We start from the raw sequence: 17,906 nt of genomic DNA on the forward strand, positions 1-17,906 counted from the left end.
CAGGTCTCTGCAGGTCTCTTGTGTCTCTTGTGTCTCTCCACACCTCTGCCTTCTTTTCCCTCTTTTTCTGCTGTTCTGTGCCAGTCTCCTCATCTTTAACCTTTCAGCCAGGTGGTTGGTCCCACCCGTCGAACCACGCCATTGGTCCCTCGTGCCGTGCTCAGAAACCCAATTGGTGGTTGCCAGTGCCTGTTACAAAATCAAGCATGTCTCCAGGTGCAGGTTATCAGGCAATCAAGTGAGTTAAGGGGGAGTGCAGACATCAAGCAGTGACAAGTGCAGACAAACCAATTTGTAACAATAAAACCATGCAATAAAACAAACAAACTCGTGCAAATATAAACACAGCACGCAAAAATCTAAAATACTTAACAACAGTCACTTCTGCCCTTTGACAGAGGTAATAATACAAACTCAGAAATATTTATGTTTTCCATAACTGAATGAACAAGCTGTTCTCAGAGGAAAATAAGGTCCCCAGAAAACTGTCTGAAGCTAGAAAGGTGGCAGGGTCCGCCACATATAAACAAAGCAAAACAGTATGAAAGTGTGTTGTCCTTTAAGCTCAGTTTGTTTATTCAGTCAGGAGAAGTTTGTTTATTTAGCATGTTCAGGCATAAAAAATCAGTCAATGAAGATCTTTGTCTTCTGATTAAAATTTCTCCCCCCAAACTACATAGTGCTCCTTTATATCAATCAATAGTACAACTGCATTGGTATCACTTGGTACCTGTGTTTCAATCTAGAGTCTCAGTTTGTGGGACAAAAAACCCTCAAAAATGGCAGTACATACCGTACATTATGCACCCAGGATACTGCCCTAATGTTAGCTATCTAGCGTTAGCAACATTAAGCTATTAGTTACATTAATGTTAGCTAGCAACAACAACAACAACAGCAGTGTTGTTACGTGATTGCAATGGAAGGGGGGAGATGGAAAGCCACGTGTAAATCTCAAAAATGCATGCATACATATCCGAGGACTTTTCTGTAATTATGGGTGAATTAACCCCTTAATTGTTACTGATCTTTCCCACACAGTCTGTCAAACACTGGCCTATTAAAATGAGCCCAGTGTCTTTTATTCCACTCATGTTTGTCCAGGTTTTGAAGACTTTCTCAATCTTGTTAAGCCAGACTTAAACCACAGCCCTCAGTAGGTGACCCATTTGGAGGAAAAGTGACTTTCAGAAAACCAGCTGGGCTATAAAGAACACAGTACGACAACCTTGACTACACCAGAGTCTGTATTTTTACCTCATTTTACCGGCGTGTTATAAAGAATCTAAACCCTCTCCTGAGGAATGCAACCCTCCCTGCTTTCATATTACTAATGCAGTCACACTCTTGCATACTTGTTCTAGATCAATACTATTTGTACACTCTCTGATCCATCTTAATCGCCCACTCAATTTGAATATCATCTTGTGCTGCGTGCTAGTGATGATGGAAAGCCTGTGTGGGTGCCAGCTGAGCCCAGGGTGGTCGGGAATGAGATTGCTATTATGCCAGCAGTGCCCTGTGGCTGCTGAGCAGTGATAGAGAGGCCTCTCTGGTCAGGCGGAGGAGAACCACTATTAGATTTGTTGACTGCTCGACGCCCTGGCGTGTCGAGACGATAGAGGGAAATGCTTTTACTTCAGCAGCCAGGCAATTAATGTGATCATACGTATTCTGGCATATCCCCTCAATGACTTATTAGTTGAGAACAAGGCAGTCTGTTTGATCCTTGTTGGCATTGTACGGTAGCCAACCGAGAGATACATTCAGAGGTATTTCATCTTCAAAAAGATTAGCTGCTAATGTGGAAATACTTCACCACTCCTCGCCGCCGCACAGCTGAATCATTTATAGCGAGGCAGCACTTGGCGGGGATAAGCTTGACATTGGAAATCTGAAGTCAGTTTTGTCTGTTCTCATGTTTTAGACACAAGTGTGTTCTTTGTCTTCATTTCTAAGTCTAACTGGCATTCATTCTGATTCAGCTACATTGTTCAGCCATCAGACGTCTCCAGACAGATACATTCAGAGTATACATACACTGGCAGAAAAGTGAAAAAGTGTGTGACCATTCAATGATTTTAATCTACTTCTGTTTCTGTGACATTACACTGACTGTTCACCTTTTACAAAAAATGTAAAACAGATGTTTTCACTGGATGCATTTTAGTATATTGATTATATTCTTGATCTATTCAGTTTTATTTCTATTACATTGACTGTTGTTCTTTTACATTACATTTTATACAGATATTGTTACTATTGTTTAACGTTTATTAAGTTTTGAAACATCTGATCACACTTTATCTCTAGATTTTATGTGTAATACACATAATTCATAATATACATTATACATTTTATTATATTATCCCGAATGTTGCACTTTTTATGCCTTTGTTATGTATGTTATAGAACGACATTATTTTTTGACAAATGTAATATATAGTTATATATATTTTTATATAATTTTAAAGTTATATAATACTATTCACATGGTGTAATGGTGAATACTGGCAGATGTGCACCAGAAATAAAAAAAAAACAACAACAAAAAAACAAAAAAAAGAAAACCCTGCGAGGTATCAAAAGTTCCTGGAGTCGACAGTTCCAATATGATGCTCTAAGAGTGTAGCTCAGGGTTGTGTCTCAGCGGGGAAGCTCCTGTGAGAATATCTGAACTAGCAAAGCAGAAAGGCTTGTTGAGGTATGCAGGGAGTCTACTGAAGCGTTGTGTTTAAATGAGCAGGAGCAATGTGTGGAACCAGATGAAACCACAGTTAGCAGCATATAGTATTGATTTAATGCTAGGCATATGCAAATGTTGAATCCCTATAGTCTTATTCTTTAAATGTCAGATTTACACCAGCGGCAGCAAAATCATAAAATGAGCTGGACTGTCAGTGGACCTCACCTGCTGAAAACTTTATAGCGGCTGGGGAAATGAAAGAGGTTAATGTACACGTGTAACGTTTGCTGATATGAGTGGAAATGCCAGAAATTTGAAAAAAATGGAAATATCTCAGTCTCAGTTAGAATCTGCTGAGTATGACAAAGTCTGCTACGCCAGGTTGAGTACATGTCGAGTAAATCTTGTAACTTCATTTGTGCTGAGAAAACATCGGCTTATTTCCAATACGCAGCCTGTTGTGGTAATTTGGATTACCGGACAGAGAGAAGATTGCAGAAGATGAAAACATTAGATCTGTAGGAAGCAATGAGATTGTAACATACCTAAATGCCACATTTACATATCGTTTTCGACATGGTTTTGCACCTTTTGATGTAATGGGGAACCAGTTTCTTAAAAAATGTCTGTAGGCTAATAACATTAGCTAGCAAGTGTTTTTACATGGCCTGGGATGCTATCAAGACCAGCTGCTTTACTCTCAGCAGGATTATTTTCACATCGACTGTGGTAACAGACTGTTGTTCAGCTGCTAACTAAGTAGCACAAAGCACACAGGCCCTGGGATGAACAGAGCCGCAGCAGCAGGAAGAGCCTTCATTGACTTCCTTAGAAGATTTTTACGGTTGGACGCTTTTGCTGGTTTCTACAATCTTGCCAACCCCAGCTCTGAAGTCTAATCTTAATTTTTTTCCCTTAGAACACAGTATACCCACTAGGACTAACACGCTCTACACTGAAATGCCAGAACAATGCTGGTTCTTATACATGGATCATAGCCTAGTGAGGATGCAGACTTTTAGCCTCAAGCTTTATCCTCAGTCTCTCAGAATTTATTACACACAATAAAAAGATAAGATCTGCCAGTGACGGTTGGCATTTCAGCCGGTAAAATGGATTGTACACAATTAGAAATGAGAAAACCTGCCTGGAAAAAAGTTTCAAAAGTGACTGATATTTTCAAATGGTAATTCTCCTAATGTAATCATTGCATCATAAGCTGTGCTGTGCAAGAACTGAAAAGCTTGACATGAGTAGCAGTAGTAAGGAGAGTCTAGCTGTTAACCCCTGGCCATAACCCACAACTCCTGCAAAGATATGGTAATTAAAAGATGAGAGGAAATATATGTTTTAACAGAAATTGGGTGAAGGGTGCTTTAAAAAAAAAAAAGACAAAATAACAAATGTGAAATTTCAAAATGAAGTGGTGTTTGGAATAGTAACAGTATTTGATATAACACTCTTTTTGAGTTGATCCTCCATTCCCTCCCTGTATGGCCTTATAGTTTCAGCGGAGTCACAGACATCAACATTTGAAGCACGTTGTACATCACAGCTGTCCTGGCAGGATTTGTTGTCGTGTGCAGTGTCTTGAAGTTGTAGTTTTACCACAAGTTCCTTCAGCGCTCCCAAAGGTCAGTCCCACTCTCACCTTTACTCTGATCCCTCTCCTTGAAGGTATGTGTTCGGGGCTCAGACGTCCACAAAGAGACATGTAGGATCTGACAAAAGCCATGGTGACATGTGTTTTCCCAGGACCTTGTTAAAAGGGAGGAAAAAAGGAGCCTTTTTGGCCCCTTTGGCCAGACGGGGAACTATGTAAACCCGGTGAACAGAAACAGCACACACACAGAAACACACACACACAGACGCAGAGTAACACACTTGCTACAAGGCAACTATGCTCGCCTTGTAACTCGTCCAATTTCATTTAGCGTGACAAGCTTTCTGTGGGTAGACCTACAGTAATATCTGGGGGATTACAAAATCAAACACTGGCAAGAGAAAATGCATGCAAACAGTCTTGACTGCTGGAGTTACAACATGAGGTTGAAAGCTAATGCCACGGACAGGACTGAGAGCCGTGGGGGAGATGCTTCAGGTCACTGTGTCACCTCTGGAACAGCTGGTGGAGCTGAGGGCAGTTGACAGTTTAAAGAAAAATCTTGAAATACACATTTATAACTCAGTGAGTCAGATCGCAGTGACTCATACTGAATATTAACCATGAAATCTGTGGGAGTTGGACAAACATACAGTACAGTGCGTCTTCTGAGACTTTTGGTAAATAAGTAACAGATTGAGCAACAGATGAATACCTTACATAACAGCATTACAGCATTTATTTACTATAGGAAAACTCACAAAGGCATTATCAAAACATACTGATATCTTTAAACATTACAGATTTTATGTTTATTTACATATTGTTCTGTCGTACTGGAGTGCAGCTGAGGCCACGTATTTCCACCCAAACCCATCCTGAGTTCAAGAAAGTAAACCAGCCTGACCTCAACCTGAAAGACATTCTGTTTTTATGTTTAAACCTGACCCAGATCCCAGCGCAGTTAATGCTGCCGTTAAGCTGAAGCACTGAGTTTGGGTTACCCTGTCTTTCTGCACCATATTCTCACTAAAAATAACTTGTAGCACCATAGTAGGCAGTAACCGTCCTCTATGTGTTACAAAAAGGCTTCTGTGACTGCTCTATGACTGGAACTTATCAAACAGAAATTAGTCTGTAAACAGATCAGTAACAGTGTCATGCTCGTCGCATCACGGCCGTGAGCACTGTACGTTTTAGTCAGGGATGTATTAATATCTATTGTATCCATGGTTGCAGTTCAGTTTTTCTGTCAAGCTCGTTGCTTCTAAGCAAGCACTGTTGTACTCTCAGACATCAAAACAGTGTCAGTGTCACAAAATGAGGCCAAACAGGAAAACACAATATTACCTGCTTCTTCTGGCATTCTGGCAGGTGGCATCTGCTTAAATGTCTTAGAAAAACAGCTCATTTGTAGCTCCAGAATGTGTCTGAGAACCATCATGTTTTTAAGTGTTCTTCATTATCACAGTAATTCAGTGATAGTTGTGCAGTGCCTGTACTTCCATGAATATATCGTAAACAGACACTGCTAATTCGACATATTTCCAATGGCCCCTATTTGCCAAAATTTAAACATGGACTAAAAGTAGAGAACGTCTTGCAGTCTGATCACCCCATCTTTGAGGTCCGTCGACATGTTTGCATTCTGACCCATGAGTACATTATTGCATGAGCATTCAGTCATGGTTAAAGGAACTGTTCACTCAAAAAATTATTTTATCCCCATTCAAGTTAGCCAGGCTCTAACCCTAACCCTAACCCTAACCCTTTTTATTGTCACTGTTACTGTTGAGTTTCTTTGTTCTTGATGATCTTTTTGTCCTTTAAACAGTTGGTGAAGCTTTTTTAGTTTACAGTCTGGAGGATATGATGCTAAAGTTAGCTTCCGAGTGTTCAACATTACAGTTATAACTACAGCATTTTCATCATTAACAAAAATCTTACATAATCACAACAAACTTATTAAGAGCAAGTTAATTAGCAGCAGCAGCAGCAGCAGCCACGGTATTACTGCAATACAAACGACTACATGTGTAAAGTAATGTAAACTGTATCTCCAGCGAGGTGGATTACTGCATTACAATTCTGACATGAACTGTATCCAAACAGCATTGTGTGCATGCAGATGGGTGTTGTTGCCAAGTGGCTCCTTGTGCACATTTGCGTGTGTGTGTCTGAGCCTGTGTGAGGGCGAGGAAGCACTCGGGCATAAAAGTCGAAGAGGGAAAAAGATGCATATTCATTAGGCCTCGCAGACAAAACAATGTACTGGCATAATCTCTGCATCGCGCGCGGGGTTAACTAGCTGCAGTAACACTTGATATGTTACAGCAGAACAAACAGTTATGAACCTCGCCCATGCTTTCTCCACATGATAATGCTTCACAGGAAGAGAGAAAGGGAGGACTTACAGTTTACTCCTGCATACATTTGCATTTAGCCGGGGGCAGGAGTTCTACCAGACCCCCATTTTTCACCTCTGTCTGAACACTTAATTACTTCAGCTGGCTAATCTTTCACTTGATAAAAATCTATTAAACAGGCCTGTCTGGGTGAGAGAGCCGGGATCAATGCTCCAGTGTTTCTGCAACATGAAGTCAAGGCAATATTTTGTGCCAGGCGGATAAATCTTGCAGGTACACTTTCCACATGTGGAAATTTCAAACTGACTCGTGTCTTGACCATTTGCATAATCTTTATTTGTTTGTTTGTCAGTGATAGAGTTTGTCTCTCTGTCGTAAAAACCGTCTCTCAACCACAAAGTAGAATCCAGCTCATGCGTTATCCTCCCTGTTGACCTCTGTCTCAACCTCACTGATGCTGAAAAAACAGGCTTTCCACTGACATCCACTTGCCCTTCAACACCTCAAGTTACCAGTTTCAACCACTAGATGGCACTCATGTATAGAAAGCAGACTACAAGAGTACAAACAGGAAACCAGAGACAAGCCTGGCAATCAGATGCTTCAGTGTGTTTGTGTTGTGACAGCTGAAGCCACTACCAGCTATGTTACATCATGCATTAGCATCACTGTCTGTTTCTATGTCGTGAGAGCGGCAGCAGCAGTTTCCGTGGCTCTCACCGACTCACCGCTTTTATTTTGGTGGGGATTTGATTTCTGTCACGCTGAGAGGAAAAACCCTGAGGAGCTCTCTGAATGTTTCTCCATTTCAGAACTCATATTTGCACACTTGGCCACATGCTTAAAGCCTTTAAGGGTCAAGTGCACAATTACGTTCTGAGATTCCCTGAGCTCATCTGATGAAAACAAATGAAACTGATGACAGAGTGACTTTCTGGAGCATACAGTACAGTCGGCATGAATCTTTAGCGAGGGAATATAGTCTGACATAAAAAATGTACCCCGGCTGTGTCCAGGATTTTAGCATGCTGAGGAGATGTGTCTGCTGCAATGCATCCCCCACCACTCAGAAAATTAAAACTATAAACCATTTATTTTCTACTGTAGAGGGATATCTGGAAATGAAGAAAAAAGACTGCAGCTGGACACAAACTGGACACGCTACGGTTTATGGTATGTGACTCAAACCCAAAGCCACCAGGGTGCTCATCATTATTAATGTTTTAGGGAACTGTTCAATAGCTTGAGGCCCATCCTCCATTTAAGTTTCGTGGAAATCAGTTCAGTAGTTATTTTGTAATCCAGCTTACAAACCAACCAACCAGCTAAAAAATGGCCACCGGTGAAAACATAACCTCCTTGGCGTTAGGAATACAACTTTTTATTTTTATGTGTTGTATTCAGTCACAATTGTTTGTTTGTTTGTTTTTACTTTCACTGCCTTTTGACAGCTTTGGGACGCCATATTTCTTCACCACATTATCACAAATGTAATTCTGGGGGTGAAAAGCTTAAATCTGTATTTATTCATTGTTTTGTTGGCCTTAAAGTAGTCGCATTTGAATGTATCGGTAATAAAAAATGTGAAATCAGCTTTAATGAAATGAAACTAATTATAAGAAATCTTTACTTTTAAAGAGTCCTGCCAGGCTTGATCCAAAAGGAATTACTGTAGTGTCGTGTTGTTCATGTTTCTGTGTTTCTTAAATACAACAAACTTTGCAGAGCTGTCACAGTGTTTATTGTTTTATGAGACACGGGATAACTCAGATCAGTTTGCGGTCCCCTTTACAAACTTTGGAAATGATTCTTCTGCTCAGAGGATAAACCTTCATTTTGTGGATATAGTGGGGATGGACACCGGGTACTGGCGGCTGTGCAGGATTTAACACACCCATAACAAACAGCTACTGTAGCGTAATCTCCTGGCTTCACTCCTCCTGCTCCATCCTCTCGATTCTCCTCCCCGCTCCCTGGACCTTTGCCCACCATGCCGTCCCCAGCTGTCCTGCTCTCTCTCCACTGAAGGAGGGAGGAAGAGGGGGGGGGGGGGGGCAGGGGGGGGGAGGGAGCTGGCCGGCTCCAGCCCTGCCTGCCTGCCTGGCTGGTGTGTTGGAGCCTTGATGTTACAGACTGCAGTAGCAGCCTCTTAGGCCCCCATAATCCACTGGATTGTTGCATTAAAACCATCACATGATTCTTTGCTCCCTTCCAGTTGTACCGTGTTGCGTCACCATTAGAGGAAGCTATAAATAACAAAGAGGGGCTGCGGGGGAGGGAGGGGAGATACAGGACTATCAAACACACAGAGCAGCACAGATTGGCAGCTATTGGCTCCATCCGAACCCTTCACACAGCTTTGAGTTGGAGAGCACAGTAACGTTCGCACTTACATGACTTAGTCGTTGGCATGCATCACAATACTCACAAAAGGATTTGATGCATTAAGAAATTCAGCAGCGCAGCAGGGGCCAATGGCTGTGACAAGAAAACAAGTTATAGGGAATATTCAGACGTGTCACTCACCCAGACGTCAGAGTCTTTTTTTCTCCAGAATGAGATGCTACCTCGCTTTGTCACATCACAGGCTGGAAATCAGGTGCGGCTGTGTTGACAGTAAGCCACAGTGAAATAGCAGAATGGGGTTGAGCTTGGGAAAATAGGTTGGGGGGGGTTTTGTTCATTGCTTTCATGTGCTTTGACAAGTGATATAAGTCTTCAGAGGTCGTCTTATGGGGAAGCTGCGAGATGGCAACTGGCTGGAAGGCAACCTCAGCAGAGGGAGACGTATACTGAGGCGAAACACAGCGATGACAACCAAGTAAACCAATAGACCTGTTTTTGTTTTCCCATGTCTGAAGTCCCCCCCACCCCCCCACTGCATTAGCATACATCACATCCTTTGTCCGCCAGGCAAACAACTACAGTTCAAGTCTGTGAGGAAACGCAGGCTGCTTCTTCCAAGGAAATAACAGATGACGGAGCAACACGCTTCGTAGACAGGACTATAAATCACTGCATCACAAAGACTGCAACATCACTAATGCTACCATGCAGTGGAATGGTGTCTTCAGATCTTTATGTAAAGTGGCACAAATCAGTATTTCCTATATTAACAATGGATTAAATCAACATTTGTAGCATTAACAGGGGCACTCAGCGACAAACCCACACCTGACTCAATTACTGTTATTACTTCCACCCATGCTGGAAGCCGTTTTCAGCAGGCTAAAGATGGTGGAGCATTTAGCAAGTTAAAGAAGCGGGTATTTCTCTCAAGAGTTGGTGGAGACCAAAAGTGAGCTAAAAGGAGAGAACACTGGACTGACATTCATCAGGTGTCGAGACACAACTCCAAATAAATGCTTAATTAACTGTTACAACAACTACTATGCCTTCGAGTGGACTATTAGACTATTATTAGACTGTTGACGGTGAGCCAGCATGCACAATTCCAGGATCCTGAAGCTGAAGCAGCTAAAGGGAATGATTTTATTATTTACACCTGTGCTTTTAAAACTTCTGTGAGATTTTTTTTCTGTGAAAAATGTCTGTGTAAAGTTCTCCATTGCAGATGAAAGTACATTTAATTATAGTGAAACAGATGAAGCACAGAGGCATCAGAGTAAAATGAGTGTTGTAATGTTATATAAATTCTATTATGGGTTATTACGTTATACTCAGTATTTTAGGTTCCCCTCCAGTCTTTCTTTCTTCTTGTTCCCACAGTTGAATGTTTGAGCTTCACTCGGCAGAAGATGTAAGAGCAGAGTTTGACACTAGAAGGCTGTTTTCACATTCACTGAAAGTTTCAACTTTCTCTGTGCTCATTGAAAATCTAATTTTAAGAAGCGGTCCTACGAGCATGATTTGTGACATCACAAATACACTGATCAGCCACAACATTGAAAGGTTACAATACAGTGAAGCCTCGGACCCCCAAACCTTGAATTCCAGGATCTAATGAAACCTTGGGTCCTGGCATTCATGTGGCCATCACGGCAACGAAACTCCTTGATGGCAGTGCCCCTCCAGCCAAGCAGGTGTCACATGAATGCCAGGTCCCATGGTGTTCCAGGGAAACATTGCATTGCAGCGAGATGATCAACGTTATTGATCAGTCATTTTAATAATGTGGCTGATCGATTGTATTTTGCACACAAGTGTACTGTTGAAACTTGAAGCCTCCAGTGCACAATGGGCTTTACAGTGAAGTAGGAGACAACAAAACTTGTGAAATGAAAAATTTGCATATTCATATATTCTGGAAAGTTCAAAGAGGGAGAAGGAGTGGGTGCCATTTTAAAGATTGCAATGTGGTAATTATACTTTGTTTCTGCAAAAACCATGTCAGACACACATTAGAGAATTTCTGTGGAGGGGTCTTTATACATGAACATTGTTTGGCAGTTTTACACTATAACAATTCATCACATGTATTAGACGAATCATATCTTTTGACATGTAGTGAGGTACATCTTTAAATTAGCATAAAATGGAAATAAGTATCTAAAGATTGAGCATGGAGATAACATTGTAATTCTGCAAACTATAAGAACTTAAGAAATGGTCAAACGCGATGTAGATATCCTGACTCAGTATGAGTCAAACCTCAGAAAACCTGGATCCTACATTTCCCATAATGCAATCGATTGTTTTTCATTTGACCCTCCATGCCTCCTCGTTGCCCATATCTTTTAAACTCCATTCCTCCAGTTTGTAACACAGGCTTAAACCTTCAAATCCAACCCTGATGACATCACGATGACATCATCAGGGTTATATTCTCGGACTTGTCAAAGCTAAAGACATTATACAGCATTTCTTTTTTTTACAGGCTAAGCATTGCTCCCAAAGATGAGTAAATTCATACTAAATTCATCTGTGTCTTGTGTAACTTTCCACCACTGCAGTTAGTTACACACACACACATCCCAACACACATGCAGACATTTCATGAACACACACCCCATTAGAGACGAAGCTTCCAAGAAACCAAGTGATGATATCTAATAAGAAGTTTTGCCCACCTCTTTCTGTCTCCTCTTCCTCTTTGATCTCCCAACCTCACTCCTTCTGTTTCTTTCTCCCCGTAAGCCTCAAACTATCCCTTCAAATCCCCCCTCTCTCCCTCTCTCTCCCTCCATTCACTCCACGCCTCTGCCTCGCTCTCCCGCGCTGCGAGTCTCGAGCATGTTATTTAAGTCAAGGACGGCATTAGCATGACGATCACAGCCTTCCATCGCGAGTCTTGTCTGCCAAGGCTGGAGCTGGAGTAGCGGGCTTTGTTATTAGGGTGGAGAAAGAGAGAGAGAGAGGGAGAACTACTAAACTAAAAAAAGAAAAAAAAAGAAAAAAGAGACAGGATAACACAGCCTGGAAGAAATTGAAGATGAGTTGTGATTACGTAAGACAAAGCATACATGTGTCTACATTAAAGAAAACCGTAATCCATTTGTGTGCCGCGCGTCGTCGGCTTGATCTCCACACTTATAGAAACCCCTCTCCTCTCTGTCAGTGAAAGACAAAAGCATTTTCCACAAGTGTCAGGAGATGGGTCTACAAAGAGACTCAAAAATCATGCCCCGGATCACATGTAAACCTCCATCATCAATATATGAAACCCTCAGACTGTATGTGTGAAATCCTTGCTTGTTATTCCAGAGCTGATTACTCATGCATGCCCACAGGAAAAAACACATACATTATACGCAACACTTTGTCTTCTCAGTAGCAACACTCTCACTTCTCTCCGCTCATGCTCAGTGTGAGTATGACTCCATTTACAAACCTATTTATTACAACAGGAAATTAAAACACACTTAATTGTATCGTAAACACACATCTGTGTTACTAAAACCAGATTAATTTTTAATGAAGCCAGATGCCGTCCTGGGCCAATTTCTCCCTCCGCCAACCACCGCGGTCCAGCCGACTGCGGCCCGCAGCTTTAAAAACCACACGGTGAGGCCTCCTTTTGTTTTCTCTGACTCTCTGTGGTCACACTTACTGGTTCATAGACACCCCTGGTAATTAAAGCCATCTTAGCCGTACACTCATTATCTATGCAAACAGAGCTGCAGCACCCAAAATTCAGTTTTTCTGGCGTGAGACGTCCATGATTCACCTTTCATGGACACCCTGCAGTACTCATGTTCAGTCTGGGTCTTCATAGCAGACAGAGGGGGAAAGATGAGGTTTGACATTTCACATGGCTTTCAGTCAGACGAATAATCTGATGGTTGGGGTGGGTGGGGGGGGGGGGGGGGACGTGTGGCCTTGGAAAAGAAAAAAGAAAAAAAAAAACTCCAGCTGCATATTAAATGTGCTCAGGCGTTTCATGGCCTGTCAAACCTGGCTGTGATTTGTGATGCACAGAAGACACACTGGTCTCATTTCCTGGCCGATGTGTGCACATGTGGATGCCGGTGCATGTATGTGTACAAGGTCTGGGCATGATACACACTCACACTCACACACACCCGAAACACACAGCGGCAGTCAAGCCTGCTATCATTTGAATTCCTCCCCTGTGGTGGCTCCGTAAGGCATCTCAATCTCCATCACGCTGTCAGAAGAAATAAACACATTACGGCGAGAATTGAGAAATAAAAACAGGCTCTTTTTCTCTCTCGCTCGCATTCGTCGTCGTTTAATGCACACACGTGGCAGACACACACAAACACAAGCCAAAGACGCTCTCATCCGTTGCATGGTGAAAAAATACATTTATTGGAATCTGTGTCAATGTAGAAAAAAGTGAAAACTGGCTTTCGGTTTTGTCACAGTACCACAGGTGAATGTTCCAGCAGCCGTCTGACTGAGCGGGAGCTCGTTTGGGGCAGTACATCTGCTACTGATGACAACAGAGAAGTTGGCCTATGATACCAAACACATCGTCTCACATCGCCACGCCACCAGCAAATACACGTTGTACAGCAATTAACCTAGACCAATGTTCTCTCAGTTTACTGTGGGTTTTAGCAGGAGAGGCTGGTTTGAAAATGTTTTGTTGTGATACTGTTACAAATCCCTTTCCAATAACTATAAAGCCAGGGCCACTGACTGCCAGCATCTACAGCGGCTCAAAGGAGCTCGTATTGTGTGATCAATTGTGGGCCACTTCTTTATAACTCATAACTTGAGCCCATAATATCCCATTTTGTCCCAGAACCCAGACATAACTCCAGTGGCCCTGTGCAAAGCTATGAGGTTCATGCATCATCTTTGATGTCCACCAGGGCCTCCTTTCACTATTCACAGCCTGCCATCGAATAAAGGGAGTATCACATGAATGTTTCTGTTTTCCATTCTGCAGAAGTCACTTTTTTAATTCAAATATTTCCGTCTGAATGAACAAAAACAGACTGGTAGTGACAAATTCTACTCTGGCAGGCCAAATGTTGTTATGGGTAGTGCATTTCTATTTCTGATATGACAGGATAAGTCTCACAACACATGGCGAGTCTGCATACTTGATGACGTCAACTCAAATCGCAACAGAAAAAAGGCATTTGAAAACAACAGAAGGACATTTTCTAAACTCAGATACTGAGTATTAACATTGAGAGGTCAGTTTTTTTTCCCCATACAACTTTCTTTACATATAGACTTATTTTATTCTTAAATATCTTAAATCTCATATAAAATAATTCATCAGAAACTGATTCTATATACACAGACAAGAGTGCACAAGATGGATAAAGAGATGGTGTGCATGCCGAGAGCAGGGTTTCGCTGTGAGATTATATGCGCTGCTTAGGTGTACATCTTTTTTTTTTCAGTTTGGCTTTTCTGATGAAACGTATGACTGGTTTTGTCTGGAGTATCATACTCAATATCATCATTCATAAAACAAACAAGAGCGTCTCAGTCGATACACAGCCTCTTTTTCTCTGTTTCTTTTTTTTTTGAGTGGCAATTCTTCAAAGAGAATGTGACCTTCACGGTAACAGAAAAAAAAAACAAAAAAAAAAACGATCCATACTTCAACCTTGGCCTCTCCTGGCACAAGTTATCTACCACAGCAGAACCAAGAGCATTATGATTTTCTGGACTGGATCCGAGGATAAACCTTAGCTTAAAGTCTTGTCAAACGGAGATTACCAGTTGGAAATAATGCAGTATTTGTTGGGAACGAGGCTTAATCCAAGAGTGTGACAAAAATGATACATGGCGGGCCGCAGCAGTCGTATCGGGGGTGAGGCAAATAATATGATCACGGGTGAGCATTCATTTACACTGTTAAAAGTATAGAACATGGCTACATACAACAAGGCATGCATGCTTTGGGGCTTTCATGTAAGAAAAATTCAAACTTAATAAAACATAAAGGGGTTTCATCTGCACTCATTTCTGCCATGTGACATTTTGTGGCTTTAGCTAAAAGTGGGTGAGGTTGGCTGAAATGTTTTATTAGTTTTAATAAGAGGGAAAATAAGAGGACGTCGGTCACAGGCAGGTTTCCCAAAGCAGCTTATTGTTTCTTCTATGATCACATTCACACTCTTTTTTCCTTGGAGCGACAGTGGTTTCATAATGATAGCATGTGAATAAAAAAAAAAAAATCTGCACACTCATTTGGCAATGAACTCGCTGTGTGGACCTGGCTCTGTGTGGCACAGTGTTCATAAAAGCCGCACTCTGATGACATCAGCTCTCTATTCACGATGGCCGCGCTGCTGCTGTTATTGAACTTCTCTCCAGAAAAAGAAACACAACAGTGAAGACATCATACGGACAGCACGATCAATACCAACCTGGAAGAGGATGCTTAATTTCTCTTGCTTTGAATTTTCACAACTTTAACTGGCATCCACACATCTCTGGCAAGCGACAGTATCTTTGTATATTATTTAGAAAATCTCTAGTAGATATTCACAGTTGCTTGACTGAAAATGGCAAAAATACCCATGAAGTCTAAAATTGCTGGTTTAGTCGTCTAAAACATGGATGCCAAGAGTTCTTTAAAGTACTGGAGGTTCACTGTCGCCGTAGACTAATTTGATGGATTCAGATTCAGTAAAAAAATCTTGCAGCGTGTTGCTTTTTGAGCACTAACACACATATTCATACATACAACCATTCATTTTCTTGTATATATATAGAGATCTGTAGTAATATGGAACAGTGGAGATACCTTCAATTACATCGGATGGTATGATGTGACACACACGTTTCACAAATTCTTCTGGGTTTGACGAGATTCTGTTCTGTGGATGGACGCTCTTTGTCGAGCATTTACATGATATCAGATTTCTGTACAGTAAAACAGCACACATAAAAACATGAGGACATGAAAATAAAAATATCCCACGCTGATTGTGATGTTTAAAATGTTGTTCAATTCTTTTTTTTTTTTAATCCTAGAAAGAGAGGTGAGGGTTTATTTTTTGGCGGGATCATCGCCCCTGTTTTTCCTTCCCACACTACACAGTAGTTTCATTCTTCCAGGGTCCAGTGCGTATATTCCCTGTGCTGTCCGAGCTGTACAGGAGTCCTTCGTGCAGGCCCCCCTTTAGAATCCCGTTCTGATTAGGTGGGTTTTGGGGGTAGGATTGTCTGCGTGGGGCGTGTATCTCCAGATGGTGATGTGTTGCGCACGGGTCCTGCTCGGCCACTTTGCCGCAGCCACACAGGAAGACGCCCGTGTCGCCTGCCTCTGCCGGGCACAGAGAAGGGAAAAGGTCTGCCTTGGCACAGCAGATGTGCCTGTGGCAGGGATTATGGCATGCCAGGGCCTCGTGCGTGGTGGCTGCAGCAGCGTGGCATGTGTGATGCCCATCATGGTGGCCTTCATGGGCCAGATGTGGACAGATGTGGGTGTGGCGCTCGTGTGTGCTGTGGGGGCTGTCAGTGTGTGAGCTGTGCACGCTGCCTCCGTCCACGCTGGAGGGGATGTGATAGGCGAACTCCCTCTCACCCCCTGCACCGCAAGCACTGGCCCCGGCCCGCCGGCTGAAGTGACGGCCTTTAGTCCTGGTGCTGCTCTTTAGGCAGGGGTGCAGCTGGATCCCCGGCCGGTAACCCTCAGGGTCAGCGTGTAGCAGCACGTGTGTGGCGGCAGGCTCCTCTTCCATCAGCTGCTGGCTATGCAGGGCGGCGCAGCACGGCGTCACAGGTGCCAGACATGCCACGTGATTTTGTGAGGACGGAAGGGTGGCGTGTTTACAGTGACCTAAACTTCCATGACCACAGCTCATCACTGCTTTACCCTGACATGGTGAGTCATGGTGGCAGTGGCTGTGACCATGGCCATGCCCAGGGGTATCTCCATTCACGTTGACCTTGGGCCGCGCTTGAGCGGGCCCATGGGCACCAGAGCAGGCGTTGGCGTTTCGTCCGGGACAACAGGAACACCAGCAGTGCCAGACATCATCACGCTTGGCACAGTGATGGATGAGGATGAAGAGGCCAAGGGTGACGGAGAAGGCACCGTAGAGGCAGCTGAAGATCATGTCCAGGAAGTGACCCTGAGACACGGCCAGCGCCCCGAAAGTCCAGGTAGCCAGGAACAGGAAGAGGGTGAAGGCCGCCGTTCGTAACTGAGCCTTGAAGGAGTGCTCATTGGCCAGCAGCGCGGGGTTGATGGGAACACCTGGGCAGCCAGCCGGGCAGTGGCTCCCGCTGGGTTGGGCTGCCAGGGCCCCGGGCTCGGCTCCCTGGTGGCAGTGGGTCGGCACATCAACGGCGGCTAGCCTCTGCTGCTCCTCCGTCAGCTGCTTGAGCTCGTACTTCTTTTCGGGGTGTCGCCGCAGCTGGATGAAGGTACAGAGGAAGTAGATGCACGTCACCAGGATGATCAAGGCCACAGGGCCAAAGAAGGCTCCCAGGCTGGGCTCCCATGCCATCCAGCAGCTGCAACACACATGAACACCATTTTTAATCCGAAATTCACCAACATCGTAAAGTGATGTCACTCAGTGACTAAATTGCATTGTGGGTAATGTAGGCGCCAGGTCTAGCATTGATCTCCTACAACACTGTTGGACTCATTATGGACAGTTTAAAAACAAATGATCAAAATCCATACGGCAGAACCAGAGACATTGCTTTATTGTATATCACTTCCTTTTCAGTATCTAGTGCCCACATTACCCACAATGCAACTTAGCCACTGAGTGACATCACTGGAGGCAGTTTTTCAGATTACATGTAGTTTCCTCTTAAGCCACAAAAGGCTTTATACTACTTTTTCATATAAGCAGTAGTTCTCCCCTAGAGCTGTAAACACACTTCAATGTGTAAAACT

General features: G+C 43.1%; 1 protein-coding gene across 1 annotated transcript in view; it reads right to left on the reverse strand.

Moving 5' to 3' along the window:
• Window positions 1-14,318: 14,318 nt before the first annotated feature.
• The window catches only part of adgra1b (adhesion G protein-coupled receptor A1b), a 175,473-nt gene continuing 171,885 nt past the window's right edge, over window positions 14,319-17,906 (reverse strand). Inside the window, exon 19 of the mRNA XM_073481241.1 lies at window positions 14,319-17,512. Coding sequence (XP_073337342.1) covers window positions 16,084-17,512 — 1,429 coding nt within the window. The 3' untranslated portion in view covers window positions 14,319-16,083. The remainder of the gene's footprint in view (window positions 17,513-17,906) is intronic.

This window comes from Pagrus major, chromosome 15 (assembly GCF_040436345.1).
Source record: "Pagrus major chromosome 15, Pma_NU_1.0".
Lineage (NCBI taxonomy): Eukaryota > Metazoa > Chordata > Actinopteri > Spariformes > Sparidae > Pagrus > Pagrus major.